The sequence below is a fragment of the Macrotis lagotis genome, chromosome X, assembly GCF_037893015.1.
Source record: "Macrotis lagotis isolate mMagLag1 chromosome X, bilby.v1.9.chrom.fasta, whole genome shotgun sequence".
Classification (NCBI taxonomy): Eukaryota; Metazoa; Chordata; class Mammalia; order Peramelemorphia; family Peramelidae; genus Macrotis; species Macrotis lagotis.
Window position 1 is genome coordinate 30,563,743 of NC_133666.1, and position 17,613 is coordinate 30,581,355.

Genomic DNA, 17,613 nt, shown 5'->3' on the forward strand with positions numbered 1-17,613 from the left:
CTGATCTTAAAAATTAAAAGTACATATGGCAAAGCTAGCATTTCAAAACTGCCACTTACACATTTTATCTACATACACTGAGAGATAACTTAGGCTTGATCTGGCAATATAACCCTAACTACCCCTAACTAGTGTTCTAAAATCATATAATCTATATAATTATTAAAAAGAATTTCATAGATTCTGAGGGAAATCTGGCTCCAACTACAAGAAGATAAGCATTCTTAATTCTAAATGGAGAAGGTACAAAAAATTGTTAAAAAAAAAAGAGTGAGGTGGACCTTTTAATGTCAAAAACTTCGAAATGAAAATAAAAACATTATTTATGAAAAATTTAGATCTATGGAAGAAAACATTTACCCTTTTGATTTGATGAAGTCTGCTACTAGGAATACGAATAGGAGAAGATGACAGCAACTGGGAAAACAAACAAAAGAAAACATTCACTGTTTTCTGAATTAAAACAGCCAGCTTTCAATATTACTGTGTACAATGTATTCTTATATTCATGTATATATGTTTAAAAATCCAGACATCTCAGAAATTTAGCTCTTTAAATCACTGAACATTAATGGACATAGAGGTAATACATTTGGTCTCTGGAAAGTACACCAGGTGCTGGACCTCAAAGCACCATCTGTCAATAAACGTTGACTTTACCACTTTTCCCAAATGTATTCAGACCAGTGTAAATGATGTAAAAAAAATTCCAGTCTTGGAAATAGCCACTTCCTAACTGGCCCAGAATAAGCACCTTTTTAAACAGGATAAATAGAAAAGACTGATCTTATTCATTTTAGTTCCAATATACATTAAAGCTAGAGGGACAGGCTAATAAGTTAGTCTAGTCTGGTGGTTTCTGAATGTAAAAAAAAAAGCCATGCAATCCTAACAGTCTTTAAAGAAATACTTAGATTCTACATCAAGCAGACACTGCTTATACAATCTGTATCTAGCCTACAATGTGACCCTCACTGTGGTTCCAACTCTGTGAGGGTAAGCGTCAGATCAGTTACAGATCTGCATTGATCAAAAAATTTCTTCATGGGGAGTGGCCTGTGCTGATGAAGTAACAGTCTGATCTCAGCAAAATTTAAACTAGTAAGAAAAGTCAGAATGTAGTCCAAATGCTTCACTCAAACATTTATCTTATACAGGGAATATCTTCTACAGTTGTCCCTCTTCTGAAGTTTTACATTCCAATTATGGAGGAAGACACCTCTTTACCAAACAGGTTTCACTTTTTTAAAAAAACAAATTTAACCTTTTTTTTTTTTTTAAATTAAGTACAATAGAAAGAGTACTCATTTGGGAGTTGAATGACCTGAATTTAAATTCTAGCTCTGCAAATTATTATCAGTTACTACTGGAAGGACCATAAAATATCTTCTTTGTAATTTAAAATAAGGGTTTGGACTAGATAACTAAATTCCCTTCCTTCCAGCTGCAGATCCCATGTCCCCTGTAATCCAAACCATTTCCCAGTGACTCCTACCTGCAAGGCAGTGGCCAAAGTGATAGAAATATAAACTCAAAACTAAAACAGTCCCTAACTTTGAGCTGGCATTTAATAGAAGTTTACATCACGTAAAGAGAAGCACATATGATATTCAAAAAGGAGATAACATCAACATTTAATGCAAGGGGGTACAACCTTTAATGACTATAATCGTCATCAATCAATATTAAATTCTATATGTGGGGGGCAGCTAGGTGGTGCAGTGGACAGAGCACTGACCCAGGAGTCAGGAGGACCCAAGTTCAAATTCAGCCTCAGACACTTAACAATGACCAAACTGTGTGACCTTGGGCAAGTCACGTAACCCCATTGCCTTTCAAAAACAATAAAAAATTCTGTATGTGGTCCTTGACAAGTTTTGGTTGGGTGATGTGGCCCAGAAGAGCTAAAAGGTTGGATACCTCTGCTTTAGAGGATAAGAAAAGGTTTCTTACAGAAGATGGCACAGGAGCCAAACCTTGAAAGAAGCCAGATATTCCATGAGGAATGGATATAGAGATATACCAAGAGGTAGAGGCAAGGAGAAAAAATTCCAGGAATGGGAAATAGCCTCTGTCAAGGTTGAGATAGAATATTCATGTCAGGGAATAATTGAGGTCAGTGGTTTGGTTAAAATATAGAGGACACAAAGGGGAATAATCTACAATAAAACTGCAGAGGTGGTCTAGAGCCTGAGTACAAGGGGCTTTAAATGCTAATTTGAGGAATCTCTATTTTTCTCCAAATGAAGATCCTCGAGCAAAATTGAAGCATGAGTTTATGTTTAGCAAGATTGTTTTGGCAACTATGAGCAATGGAGAGGAGAATGACTTGAAGCAGAAACCAATTAGCTATTCAATCATTCAACATGTATTTATTAAGCAACTAACATATGCCAGCCATTTCTAGAGATACCAAGAAAAAATAATCAAATCATTCATGCCCTTACAGAACTGACGTTCTATTCCAGAAAAAATATGACCACATAAAAGTATATATGAAATACAGAGATGCAAGAAAGTTGGTTGGGGAGGGAGGCACTAGTACAATTGGTAGAATCAGTAAAGGTTTTACATAAAAGGGGAGGCTTGAGCTGAGCTTTGAATGAAATTATGGATTCTAAGAGGGAAAAGCAAGGAAGAACTAAATTACAGATATAGAAGATACCCAGAAATGGTACAGAAGAAGCAGCTAATTGAGAAGTGTCTTGTATGAAGAATAGTGGGAAAAGTAAATCTGATTAGACCAAAGAATGTATGAGGGAGGGTAATATGTAATCAATGATGGCTTGGAGGGGCCTCAAATGTCAAATGAAAGAGTTTGGGTTTTGACCCTAGAAGTGATAGAATTCATTAGAATTTATGGAATGGGATGATCAGCCCTGGGCTTAAGAAAAATGACTAGCAGCTATATGGAAGCCAAATTGAGTTCTTGCCTCTTCGAGACACTCCCTTTCTAATGGAGGAGAAAACATAAACATATATTGGTACAGAGAAGAGATATACACAGAGTAGGTGGGAAGTAGTCTTTTTTTATTTTATTTAATTTTTCCAATTACATGTTATGAAAGTTTTTCAACATTCATCCACTTGCATATTTATTTTCTTCTGCCCTCCTTTCCCACCCACTTCCCTCAGTGGCCAAACAGTCTAGTATATGTTGTACATGTACATTTGTGTTTAACATGTCTGCATATTAGTCATTTTGTGTATGTGGAATTAGGACTAAGGGAAAAGAAAGAAAACGATGGGATAGAAAGGAAAAATACAAAGAGAATTTTTTTTAAGTGAAAATAGTGTTCATTCATATTCTGTAGTTTTTTTGGATTTGGTTTTTTTTTTTTTTCATCTGGATGTAGATGGCATTGTCCATAACAGGTCTCCCAGGGTTTGTGAAAAGTAGTCTTAAAGGAGACAGCATTAACAATAGAAGGAACCAGAAAAAGCAAGTCAGGGAGGAGGGAGAGCATTTCTGGTATGGGGGACAAGCAGTGCAAAGGTATGGAAAGGGGAGATAATAAAAATAATAGCTAGCATTGACACAACTCTTCAAGGTTCACAAAATGCTTTACAAATATTATTTCATTTCATCCTCATAACTCTGGGAAGTAGGTGTTATTATTATAGGATGATGAAACTGAGGCAGACAGGTTTTTTTTTTTTAGCTTTTTTTTTTTTTTGCAGGGCAAATGGGGTTAAGTGGCTTGCCCAAGGCCACACAGCTAGGCAATCATTAAGTGTCTGAGACCAGATTTGAACCCAGGTACTCCTGACTCCAAGGCCTGTACTTTATCCACTAAACCACCTAGCCGCCCCTGAGGCAGACAGGTCAAGAGTCACATAGCTAGTTAAGTATCTGGGGTCAGATGAACTAAGGTCTTCCAGACACCGAGCTACTAATAGCATCAGGTATGATCCTGGCAGAAGGAATACAATGTAAAGAGTCTAGAAACATCAGAAGGGACTAGGATATAGAGAGCCTTAAATATCCTAAGACTTTTTATTTAATCCTGGAAGTAATGGGGAGTCACTGGGGTTTATAAAGTGGCAGGGGATTGAGGTTATGAGTGGCAGAAGGGATTTCATGAAATAGGCAGAGACTTGAGGTAGGAAGGCCTATTAAGAAGCCTTCAAAATAGTCCAAGTTAGAGGTGATGGGGATTGCTGATTAAATGGAGAGAAGAGGATCTATGAAATGTCTTGGAGGCAGAAAAGGCAGACTTTAGCAACTGATTAACAATATGGAGTGAGTAAGAATTTCAGGATGCCAATAAGGTTGTGATCCTTGGTGATGAAAAGGATTACAGTGCCCTGATCAGTGAGTAAAAAACAGATTTAGGAGAAATAAGACATGAGAGATGGCAAGAGAGGATTCTGAGATTTACTGAATATGGAATTGGAACACAAGCTCAAAGGATATGACCATTCCTAGGTGAAATTGATATGAACATCAATAACATTGAGATATTCCGTCAACTCCCCCCCACTGGTTCCCTTGTCTGAGTCCTGAGCTGTGTAAACCCCCTGAGAAGACTGTTGATATTAGATGACAAATCTGTAGGGACATAGTGAAAAACAAAATTCACAGTCCCTGCCTCTTGGAAGTCTGCAATCTATTTATAAAGCTAGGAGATGCATGATTACAAAGTAAGATAACGAAAATGCAATCAGCTCATTTTACAGATGAGAAAAGCAAATAGGGTTAAGTGACTTGCCCAAGGACACACAGCTAAGAAAGTATCTGAGGTCAAATTTCAACTCAGGTCCAACTCTCTACCCACTGCCCCATCTAGCTACCCTAGCATGCCCATGACATGAATGTATCCTAAACCTGTATGATTTCTATCCAAGCATGGGGGAATCTGTCATTGAAAATTTATTCAACACTTAGTTGTATGACCTTGGGCAAGTCACTTAATCCCATTGCTTTGTAAAAATTTAAAAAAAAAGGAAATTTATTCAAGATGTCAACCTAGACATTTTAGATATAGATATATGAACAAAGTTACTAGATAAATATGAGGAATGGAAAAATACACTGTAGTTACATAAAGCAATGAAAAGATCTGGATTATAGAAGCAGAACACTTATGGTCAATAGTAACAGCAAGGATAGGACCATTTTCACCATAGTGAAGCTACAAATTGCAGGAATTGAAAAGATTAATGAACTGAGTGAAATAGGTGTTCCAGGGGAATATCAATAGGAAAGCTTAAGTGTCCAAATAAGAGCAGGAAGTAGATAAGACAACTGCAAAAAAGTATGCTCAACTCCTTAAGAAAGGAGGGAGAAAACCTTAGGCGCATATAAGTAACCCGCCTAAGAATGGTGGTCCTATTGCCAGATCATGGGATGACAGATTTAGAGTTGGAATTAATCTAGTCTAGCCCCCTCATTTAACACAGGAGAAAACTAAGGCTCAGAAAGGTAAAGTGAATTGCCTCAATGGGAAACCAAGTGGCAGATCCAGGATGTAAACCCAGGTTCTCTGACTCCAAATCAACAACTACTTCCAAGGCAGCAATTGAGCTCCAAAAAGAGTTGCTGGGTAAGCTACATACCCAGGGACAAAAACAAAGTGATAAGTTTAACTGTACAGAACGATTGCAGGTGAACCCTTAAGTTATAAGTTATGATCCTAACTAAATTTTTCCTTGATCGATCAGTGAGTAAGCTAATAAATGATATAAAACAAGTTTTTAAAACAGTAGCTAATTAAGATAATTCTCCCAAAAAGGGGGATTTGCTGAAATGGAGTTTTTTCTTCATTTTACATGTTTTTATATCTTTGTTTTCTGTCCCTACTCCTCAAAAAGGCAAAATCTTCTGGGGTCAGATTCTAAAAGGGCTCTCTAAGGCAAAGGACAAAAATGTCAGGCAAACTAATATGGGACACTGCTTCAAGACAAGAAGATAAAGGGAAAGAAAATAAGCAATGATGCAATAAGAAACAAAAGAATAAAGCTTCTATGATCCTATGTTGAAAGCTCATTACAGGGGGTGGGGGGGGGGTGGCTAAGTGGTATAGTGGATAGAGCACCAGCCCTGGAGTCAGGAGTACCTGAGTTCAAATCCGGCCTCAGACATTTAACAATTACCTAGCTGTGTGGCCTTGGGCAAGCCACTTAACCCCATTTGCCTTGCAAAAAACTAAAAAAAGAAAAAAAAAGCTCATTACAGGGCAGAAGAAGAGTAACTGAATAGAAAAGGCTATAAATGTTAGCAAATTAATGGTCAAAAGAAAGTGAAAACAAAAATTCTCAGAAAGTAGATGGGAGATAGGCTAAGAAGAATTGGTATAAAAGCTGAATGGTCATCATATCAATTTTGAAAAAGGACAAGTATGTAGGACAGAAAGACAGGTAATATTAATAGGACATCATGAAGGAAGAAACTTTTAACCTAAGGCTTCAAACAGAAAATCAAATAACTGATCAATTTAGTGAAATTTTAGCAAAATGTACAGAAGTTATTTAAAAAATATATAAAGTCTGTCTTGAAGCTTACTTTATTAAGTAGAAAAATGTGAGAGTAATAGTTTAATATTTAAGGATTAGCCCTAAAAATAAAAATGCCAGGTATTTTACCAGAATGCTTTATAGTCTAGCTGGTCTGATACTACATATCTGTTAGTCTTGTTAACTAAAGGAAGGGAAGACAGTGAGGCTAAAGAAGGGACCATGGCACTGGAAGTGAAGGTTTTCTTGCTCAAAGAGGCAGAATATATTTCTAAATCAATGTGAGACTATAGAAGCTGAGGCTAAGTGAGCAGAGTGTTGGAGGGAATATCAACATAATTATTTCAATCCCCAAATAAAAGAGAGCACGGGTTTGATATGACTAAATGATGAAGTTCTGCAAAGGAAGAAAATAACCTGGACAGGCAGAGAAAAGAATGAGATAACATAGACACAATATGGGTTCATGGAGTTGGAGCTAAAAGAGATTTGGGGAACCATTCAGTCCAACTTCCTCTTTTTTTAAGAGAGGAAAAAATTGAGAACAAGGAAGGAACATGTATAAGGTCACAAAGATAATTAAGATAACAAGTGTCTTTACTCAGTGGATAAGAGGTCAAAGAGTAGGAACGAGTATTTTGGGTAGATTTTTTTAAAAATATAAATCTAAGGGGACAACTAGGTAGCACAGTGGATAGAGCACAGCCCTGGATTCAGGAGGACCTGAGTTCAATTTGACCTCAGACACCTAGCTGTGTGACCTTGGGCAAATCGCTTAACCCCAATACCTTGCCAAAAAACCCAAGCCAATAAATAAATTTATTTTTTTTTCCCCAACTACAAACAAAGATAGTTTTCAACATTCATTTTCTTATAAGATTCTGAGCTCCACATCCTTCTCCCTCCCTTCCCTATCAGTGAGCAATCTGATTTAGGCCACACAGCTACTACCATGCTAAACACGTTTCCACAAGGAACAAGTAGTTCAGAGAAAAATTGCCTGCAACTGACAGTCATATAGAAAAAATATGCCAACACAATACAGCAAAATGAAACCTAAGACAAATGGGGTTTCCCTTCAGACCAGCACATCGGCAAATGTGACAAAATAACAATAATAAGAGCTATCACTTATATAGTACCTTGTTTCTAAAGCACTTAATATGATTATAATAACTAACAATCAAGTACTGTGATATAAAAAAGCACTTTCCAAATATTATCTCATTTGATTCTCACAAAGAACCTTGGGTAGCAAGTACTGATATGATTCCCACTTTACAGATGAGGAAACTGAGGCAAGTAGCAGTTAAGTGACTTGCCCAGGATCACACACAGCTAAAAGTGTCTGAAGCTGGATTTCAACTTATGTCTTCCTGATTCCAGGCCCAGCACCATCTACCATACCACCCTGCTGTTCTAGCATTGGTTACTGGAAACAGCCAATACTAGAGAGAAGCAGAAAAATAACTAACAAAAAGATTATCAAAACGTTGCTAGGGAGAAAGTCTGACAATAATTCAGGTACAAAAATTGAACTATGGCAGACAATTAAGCATTTTAAAAAGTAGACTAGGATTTAAAAGAGAAAGTAAACAGGCAATATAACTAAGGCACAAGAAGAACTCACTAGAGGAAGATAGTGTTCATCAATTCTAAGACATCAAATGTATGATCAACTAATTTATCAATTACAGGAAGTCTTAGGAAAAAATATTTCAGAAGTTACTAGAAGATAAAGCTTGTTTAAGCAGTCAGGACTTTACTAAATAGAAAATCTGTAAAATCAAATATTTAAGTATTACTCCCAAATGGCCACCAGGGGTCGCTTCCCCCCATAGGTTGGAAGGACAAGGGCTGTTCAGAGGCCCAGAAGAGGCCTCTCATGTGCCGCCTGCCAACTCTTACCTTTCCAGGGGCCTCATCATACCAAAGCTGGACTTGGTGCAGATGCCTTGGGCCACTGAAACTCAGGAGCATCCCAAGATATTAACTTGAAGCTATTACAAGAACCTGCTACTACATCTGGCCAAGCACTGCCCTTTTAAGAATCATGCTTTGTAGATTAACTGGCCCAATGATACCTGTCCAATAGCCCTGTCAACTAATTGTAGGATTAAGATTGCTAAGGGAAGAAGAGAGTGAGGGAAGAGCAACGATGCAATAGTGGAAGGAGGAAGGACAGAGGCACTCACTGCTGCATATTGAGGAGAAAGAGAACGAGACAGGGCTGGAAGAGAGATCGTAGCCAGATGCAGGAATTTCAAAATTCTGACAATGGTGGCATATCTTGCGTGTGGCTGAGAAATTATGAAGGTAGAGGTCAAAAAGGTATTGAGATCAGTGACCAGTGTTTGAGAGAAGAGTAATATGGATATTTATGTCCCTAAATATAAGAATAGCACTTTGATGTCTATACAAGTAAAGAGATTACATTCAAATAAACAGAAGACATCAGGGAGGAACAATAGGAAAGGACTTCATGTACAAGGTGGTACTTGAGCTCCTTCTTGATGGAAGAAAGGGATTCTGGGAGGTAAAGGTGAGGAGACTTGGGGAACAGCCTGGGCTGAGGCAGGGAGCGAGATGGCCTTCCATGAGTAAGGAATGGAAAGAAGAGTAGTTCTGCAAAATCCCACAATACGAGAAGGGGAGCAACAATAAGGTTGGAATGGCAGGGTGGGGTCAGGTTGGGAAGTGTTGTTGCAGGGAGGTGAAGGGAGAGAGAGAAAAAAATCAATGTTTCATAATTGAAAAATACCTATAAAAATTTTAATTTCTAAAAAAAGAGAGAAGACAAAGGGAGCAGTTCATCCTAAAGGGAGCCACTAGAGATAACAGATTAGATGAGGGTCATGGTCAGACCTATACTTACACAAAATCACTTAGGTACCTAGGTGGCATAGTGGACAGAGTCCAGGCCTGAGTCCTAGTTCAAATCCTGAGTTCAAATCCAGCTTCGGACACTTATTAAACTGGATGACCCTAGACACTTGGTTTCCTCTGTCAAATGGGGATAACAGCACCTACCTCCTAGGGTTGCTGTAAGAATCAAATGAAATTGTAAAGCAATTAGCGTTCATACTAGGTGCTCTATAAATGCTTATTCCCTAGGACCAGAAAGACCAATTAAGGGACTATTGTAGTCATTGAGGCCAGAAGGATAGATAAAGGATAATTTTAACCTTGAGTCTGTCAACTTGTTCTCTTAATATTTTCATAAATATATGACAATATAACTGACTTCTTTTATAAACTTATTCATGTTATTTTATGCACTTCAACTTTTACTTTGAAAAGGGTTCCATAGGTCTCACCCAACTGTCAAAGGGATCCACAACATAAAAAAAAAGCTAAGAACCCTGGGTCTAGGTGAAAAGTAAGGTGAGTCTAAAGAAAGATGATGGCTATATGTGTAAAGAAAAGGGACTGGACCCAAAAGAGGTGGCTGTAGCGACAGCAATATGTGGCAACTGATAGGCTATAAAGAAGGAGAGAGGGAGAAGTCTAAGATGACCTCAAGGTTAAGAACTTAGGGTGCTAGAAGAATGGAAATGCTTCCAACCATAAGAAGAGAAATTGGAAGGGGGTGAAGTTAGGAAGGAAGTTGGGAGAATTGAATTGAGATCCCTAGAACATCCATTCAATAGGTAACTGCTAATAAAGGAGATGATATGAAGAGAACAAAAGAGACTAGGGCTAGATATATAGACCTGTGGGTTACCTGTATAAACATGGAAGCTGATGAGGTCACCCAGACAGAAAGTGTTCAAAGAGACTGAGCCCTGGACAAGACCTTAGGGAACATCCCCATTTCATGCTCGTAAGTATGGGGTCTAGCACAGGCAACTGAGAAAGAACACGTCAGGCAGGGAAAAAGAGAAGCAGGAAAGATTGGCACACAAACCTAAAAAGGCTAACATATCCAAGAGGAAAAGGATGAGCAAGATCAGAAAAGGAGGAGACTGACAAAAATCTAAAAACCATCAAACCTGACAACTTAAGGAATCACTAATAACTTTAGATAGGGGTAGTTTTAGTTAACTGCTGAGGTTGGAAACCAGAGTGCAAAGCACTGAGGAGTGAGTAAAAGTGAGAAAGCAGAAGCACCAAGTGCAAACCTAGCCTAGGAGCTTGGTTTGAGAAAAGGAGGAGAAATATAAAATGATAGCTGGGGGATGATAGCGCCTAATGAAGTTTTCTTAAGGATTGAGGAAAGAGGAAGAAGTTAAACATGAAATCTAACCTGCTGGAGAAGATGGGATGGAATAGGATCAAGCTGACAAGTCGAGGGGCTGGAATAAGGCATAAGGGTAACCTCATTAGCAGAGAATGGGTGAAAGGAGGAAAGAGTAGAAGATCACCTCAGTGCTTTGAGATAAAGTAAAGGTAAAAGGAGCTGGAGCTCAAGATGCATGGTCTCAGTTTTCTCAGGCAAGCAAGGGTTGAGGTCCTTAGCTGAAACTGGAGAGAAGAGGAAGTTTCCGAGGTGGGAGGAAAAGAGAGCTTTAGCACAGCATCTGTGGGGAGTAAGATACAAAATCTCTTAGGGAGAATAAAAGGATTACCTTCCTGCAGGGATGAAGGCCCAGTTGAAGATGGAGAACACATTTATGCTATCCCAAGCTGGCACCATTTGGGGTGAATTCCTCTAGTTTTGCTCAGCAGCTCACAAGCAGAAACAGCTAACACGGACTGCAGGGATATCAGAAGATTAGGGCTTTGCAGGGGGTAAGGAGGAAAAAGATAGACAAGGGATTCCAGCGTAGGCTGGAAGAGAGCCGACTGAATGAACTACAGCTAGAGAAAGGACCTCAAAAACCAGAGGGGTAACTTGAGAAAGGACTGAGGGGTGAAGGGATTGGAGATCAGAATGAGGCTGAAGACTAGTGAGGAATGCAATACAGGGAAAGATGGAATGACACATGATTATGGTCAGCTGGAGGAATGTCACAAATTCTACTTAAGGAAGTAGAAGGTAATGGTTTGACCATCCCTGTATGGGACTGAAGTAAAGTATCTGAGTAAGGTCAGGAGATTTGAGACATGGATTGCAAAAGGACAGGCTGGAAGCCCAAGATCTTCGCTAGTATCTTTGGGGTGTCAGGAGAAAGTGAAAAATTGAACACTCAGTGGCTACATTATGGGAGGACAGTAACAAGTCAATTGAGCAGGCTAGAATGAGCTGTGATCTACATAGTTAGAGGGAAACATCCAAATCATAATCCCAAATTCTCCTGAATATTTGACGATATTGATTCTTTCTATTCCTATTTTCTTATTTTTCACAAAGAAAAAATCTTGACTGCTAAATTCTAAATGGGTGATTTGACAAAGGATAAAAATTTCAGGCTGCTAAAATGCGATGATGGCATAAGGAATGAAAGAATAAAAATTCTACGACCCATCTATTAATGGCATTGTGGGTCATTAAAAAAGAGTAAGAGAACGAGAGATTATAAATGCAGAGCATCTCAGAAATTTTAGTGTAGTTTTGAGCTAGTAGAGTTTACAGACTACATTAAGACGTCTTGGATATCCTCTCTAAACAAAGAGTCAAGAAAACAAAAACAAGAATTATTGAAAAGAGGGACTATGATGTGTTTTAAGATGTCAGAAATGTAACATTCTTGTATAGCGTGGAAATAATATAAAGATTACCAGACCGCCTTCCGTGGGGGGGATGGGGAAGAGAAGGGAGAGTGAAGGAAAAATTGTAAAATTCAAAACTTTACAGAAAATGATAAGGGAGGAAACTACTATTATACATAACTGGAAAACAAAATATTAATAAAAAAAATAAATTTAGGGGCGGCTAGGTGGCACAGTACATAGAGCACCGGCCCTGGAGTCAGGAGTACCTGGGTTCAAATCTGGCCTCAGACACTTAATAATTAGCTAGCTGTGTGGCCTTGGGCAAGCCACTTAAACCCATTTGCCTTCAAAAAAGAAAACTAAAAAAAAAAAAAAAAAAAGAAATTTAACATTCTTCTAAAACATTAAATACAATCAAGTACCTGATCAAAAATTTAGTAACATCTTAGAAAAATGGGCCAAGTTACTAAAAGAATTGAGACATATTTTGGAATTCAGGGACTTAAAGGAGTGAAAGAAAAATGTTTGTCATTTATAGATCACTCCTAAAATACCATTAGGTGGCGCTCTTTTAAAAGCTCTAACAGGCCCTTACCAGGATGCTTGGGACATTATATACCTACCTCTCTCTTAAACTTTGGTGCACCAAAATGATGATAAGCTTCTGAATGTGACCCTAGGTTAAAATCCTAATTTTCCTTACTAGACAGACCTAGAACAAATCACTTGACCTTTTCATGACTCAATTTCCTAATCATAAAAAAAGGAAGTTAGACTAGATTGGAGTTCTTAATCCTTTTGTGATATGGACCCCTTCAGCAGTCTAATGAAGACTATGAACTTCTTACAATTATCTTATTGGATACACAAAATAATACAATGCAAAGTAATGCAAAGGAAACAATATTAAAATACACTAAAAATCTATTTACAGTTATGGAATTTATTTTTAAAATACACAAACTACAGGTTAAGAATCTCTGGAATAGATTATCTTCCAGCTTTAAATTCTACACCACTGTAACTGTGTCTTGTATGTCTTGACCCCCCAGTGCCTTCAGCACAGATCTGGGCAGAATAAGCATTTGCCTAAATACCTAGGCAAATTATTTCATCGATGTACGGCCACATTCACTACTTCTATTGACTTTTCATAGCAAGGACTACACTATGTTCTATGGAGCTTGTATCATGGGCAACATGATGTTTTCTACCTAGTGTGGGGGCATAAATAACTGAATAGAGATGAACCAGGTTGAAACTGAAATATCCACATTCAATCTTTTAAAGGCCTCAAGTTAATGGCCCTCCTGGAAGCAGATAATTGTAGAGTGGCATAGGACCTTCAAGATCAGCTAGTCTAACCCTATCATTTTAGAGGATGAAAGAGAGAGGACCAGAAATGCAGTGTCTTGCCCACAGTCAATCATTCAATTTGTGGCTCTTCTGCTTCATAGGCCAGTGTTCATGTATGCAATATTTACAAATCTGTGAATGTTTTTATGAGTAGTAAACCTGTATGGCATATTCTGCAAATCACTCTTGCCTAAGATTTCTGTTCTTTATTGTTTATGCTATTGATTTTGGGATTTATTACATTTCCATGATTTCAGTGATGCTGGGAGTCTCTCTACCCAAGTAGATTGGCAATTGTTCTACAATGTAGAATATTAGAATGCTTCTTGGAGCATTGAAAAGTGAAGTGACTTGCCCAGGATCACCCAGTCACTTTTCTTCAGAGGTAGGACTTGAACCCAAGTCTTCCTGCTCCAGGCCAGCTCTGTCCACCATACCATGCTGCCTTTCATACTGTTATTATTACTAAGAATGCTAACAACAATTGTACCTCTCCTTCAGTTATGTAGCTGTGTCTTGCTGGAGCAAGACATATTAAATGATATTAAATGCTGGCTAACTCCTCTATGGAGGAGTTTTAGAAAACACATCGAAACATCCTGGTTTATACATTTGTTAGCAATTCCAACACAGTCAGCTACATTGTTTAAAAAGAAAATCAACAATCACAATGAAATACTAGAATCTGAGGGTCCTTTTGAGACTTTGAGAGAGCTCTGACCTGTGATGTATATACTCCCTCCATGGAGCAGACCCTAGTTTATCCACACCCTCTCATTTGGTTCATTCCTTCTAAAAGTGCTCAGTAGAAAAGCTACCCATTATATTAGAGACCTTCTCTGGGTCATTTCCTATTTTGTGGACACTAGTTAAGTACCTGCATTTCTTAAACTGTCATTCTTACCTATAATGTGAGTCAATAACCTACCTCATCTTCTGGTTCCACTCAAAAAAGAAGTTAACATCAAAAATGGGAATAATTTCCAAGCTTATTTCTAGATTTCAATCCAATTATTCTATAGTTTTTGCATCAATTCCTCACCAAGTGCTTCTTGACCCCTAAGTAGCTGATGGAATACCAGAGTCGGCTAGATGAACTCCCTCTTGAATAGGGGCAACTGAATCCTTCCCAGAGTTTTCCTCTCTCCTACCTAGGGCACGTTATGTGATCTTTTTTCTGGCTAAGGTTCCCTCCTTGCTACAATTAGCACTGTTATCTCCCTCTAATTTGTGGAGTTTCTATCAGACCATCTGAAAAAGCCAGAAAGACTTGGGTTAAAGTCCTACTTCTGACATATATGGGTTATGTGACCCTAGACAAATCCCTTAACTTCCTGGTGCTCTAGATATTTCTCTAGAGCTTTAGAGGCAGCTAGATGATAAAATACCAGGCCTAGAGTTAGGAAGACATGAATACAAATCCAGTCTTAGTAGTTATGTGATTCAGTCACTGGTTGTGATACAGTCACTTCATCTGTGTGCCTTGGTTTCCTCAGCTGTGAAATAGGATAGGAATAGCACTTCCCTTCCCCGGGCTGTCAAGTACTTGGCACTTAGTAGGGACTAGATAAATGCTAATTGCTACCATTACCAATAAATCGCAGAGATTATGTTCACTTACCTGCACTGGGAGGAAGAGTTTCGCCCTGCACTAATATCATCCCCTTCCCATCTGAAACAGTTGATAAGGGTAATGCTACAGATAGTTTACCTAGATCTTAGCAAATCACTTGAGGAGATGAAAAAGGTGGAGAGATGTGGGTTAGATTAGAAAGTGTAATTTAGGGGCGGCTAGGTGGCGTAGTGGATAAAGCGCCGGCCCTGGAGTCAGGAGGACCTGGGTTCAAATCCGGTCTCAGACACTTAATAATGACCTAGCTGTGTGGCCTTGGGCAAGCCACTTAACCCCATTTGCCTTGCAAAAACCTAAAAAAAAGTGGAATTTGATGGATTCAGAGGCAACCTGACTCAAGAAACCGCCATTAATGACTTCACATTAACTCTGACTCCAAGGCTGATGCTTTATCCACCTAGCCACCCCCACATTAACTTTTAAAAGGAAGCCTCCCATGGAATGATCCGGGGATCTGTGCTGTTTCACATTTTTTATCAGTAACTCAGCTAAAAGCATCAAGAGCATCCTTATTAAATTTGCAGATGATATAAAACTAGGAGGGATAGCTTATATCATAGGCTCAGGATTCAAAAAGATCTGGATAGTTCTGAAAACTGGGCTGAATCTAATGAAAATACTGTTTAACAGGAACAGGTATAAATGAAATCTTACACTTGGGTTTGAGAAATCATTTTACAAGTTCAAGACTGGTTTGTATGGTTGGATAATAGTTTATCTGAAAAGAACTAACAGCTCAGTAGTAGTCACCAACATATGGCAGCTAAAAAACAAATTTAATATCGGGCTAAATAGAAGGGCCTAGCTTCCAGGAACAAGGTGATGATCCCACTATCCTCTGACCTGGTCATACTACTTCTGGAAGACTGCTACTCTGAGCACCAGATTTTTGGAAGGACCCTGCTGATAGGAATACATAGATGGAAGGTAACCAGAATGTTGAAGAACCTTAAATCCACATGATATGAGAATCAGATAAAGGAATTTGGAATGCTTGGTATGGCAAAGAGAAGATTCAGTGGGGACATAAAAGCTGTCTTTAAATACTTTAAAGGAGTCCCGGGACTTTAAAAGACTGTTAAATGGAAGGGAGACTAAGACTTGTTCTCTTTGGCCCCTGAAGTCCAAACTAGAAACAATGGGCTGAAGTTAGAAAAAAAGGTAAACTTGGCTAGATATGAGAACAACTTCCAAACAAAGAATTATCCAACAATGGAGGGGCTAGCTAGGTGAGTGCTAAGTTCTTTCTGAAGTCAAAGTGAGATGAGCACCTGTCAGGTGTACTATAGGGGGGATTCTCTTTCTGGTATGATTTAAGACTCCATATCCCTTGTGGCCCCCTCCCACTCTCAAATTCCCTGACCAAATTTCTCTAATTCTGCATTGACAATACCTTGCACACAGAATAAATTCTAGAATAGAGGATGGGTTTTTGGCTAGGAAAAACAAATCCAAATAATATCTTATTTATATTGCCCCTTTGGCAATGAAGCGTTCCATATGTGACTTTCCTGCTTTACACCCTCTTTAGAGTTTAACCGCTTGGAATAGAAATCTTTTAAAAACATATCACATACACATTTCCCTGTCTTAAAACAGTTTATACTGAACCTAAGTGAATCTTTTCTCAATCAGTCAAGGTCAGTAGCAAACAGTATTGTATTGTACAGTATTATGTCTTCAGGGGCTACTAGGCTGCCACAGATTGTTTTTCCCTAAGTTAAATGGCACCAAATTGCTCTGCATTTTGAGTTCCATCTGCTTTTCATTAAGTTTATGTCCTCTGCTGTCAGACTATGATCTATCACTTCTTCCTACAATCAGTGTGCCTGTTTCTAACCCTGATCACCCTCAACCTCATTGAATTTGATGCTTGAGCTGCTATGGGCTGGGAAACCAGGTTGTTTTACACCTTGTGTTATTATGATTTGATGAATCCATGGTCTCCTTGGTTTATTCCCTTAACTATGCAGACCCGAACCCCTCCCTCCCCCCACCACCACCCTGTGCCTTTTCATTTCACAAGAGGAGACCTGTCTAATCAAAGTAAATCCTGTACCGAACACATGTTCAGTAGGCGACAGCTTTTCTTTTTAGTTGTTGATCTTGTGCTTAAATAGAATAATCTTGATGAAATAAATTCCTATGAGGCCTCACACACTATCTACTACTTAAATAGAATTGAGAAGGAACACAACTGAAACAGAGGTAGCAGAGGTACAATTTGCAGGAAACACTGAACTTGGAGCCAAGAGACCTGAGGGTTGGAATTCCCACTCCAGTACTTCTAAGTCACAACCTCAGTTTCTTCATTTTTACTTGTTACCTATTCGCATTATTTGCCTGCAGAATGTGGATGCATGACTTACTGTCCCATTCTATAAATTCCTTCCAGCTCCTAGCATCTAGCCAGTGTACTGGCAGTAGACATATTCAAACACAGAATTCCAACTGACTGAGTGATCTAGAGCTCAGTCATCAAACATGTGGCCTGAACCAGATTGAAATGGAATTGAGAAATATATAAATACAAATTCAATAAAATACAAATTATATGACGTTTTACTACTAGG

General features: G+C 38.5%; 1 protein-coding gene across 2 annotated transcripts in view; it reads right to left on the bottom strand.

Annotated features, from left to right (window-relative positions):
* Positions 1-17,613, bottom strand: part of PABIR2 (PABIR family member 2) — a 46,392-nt gene that overhangs the window by 18,897 nt on the left and 9,882 nt on the right. For both annotated transcript variants that reach the window (XM_074207025.1, XM_074207024.1), the window contains one exon: positions 361-417. In XM_074207025.1, the coding sequence (XP_074063126.1) occupies positions 361-417 (57 nt within the window). The remainder of the gene's footprint in view (positions 1-360; positions 418-17,613) is intronic.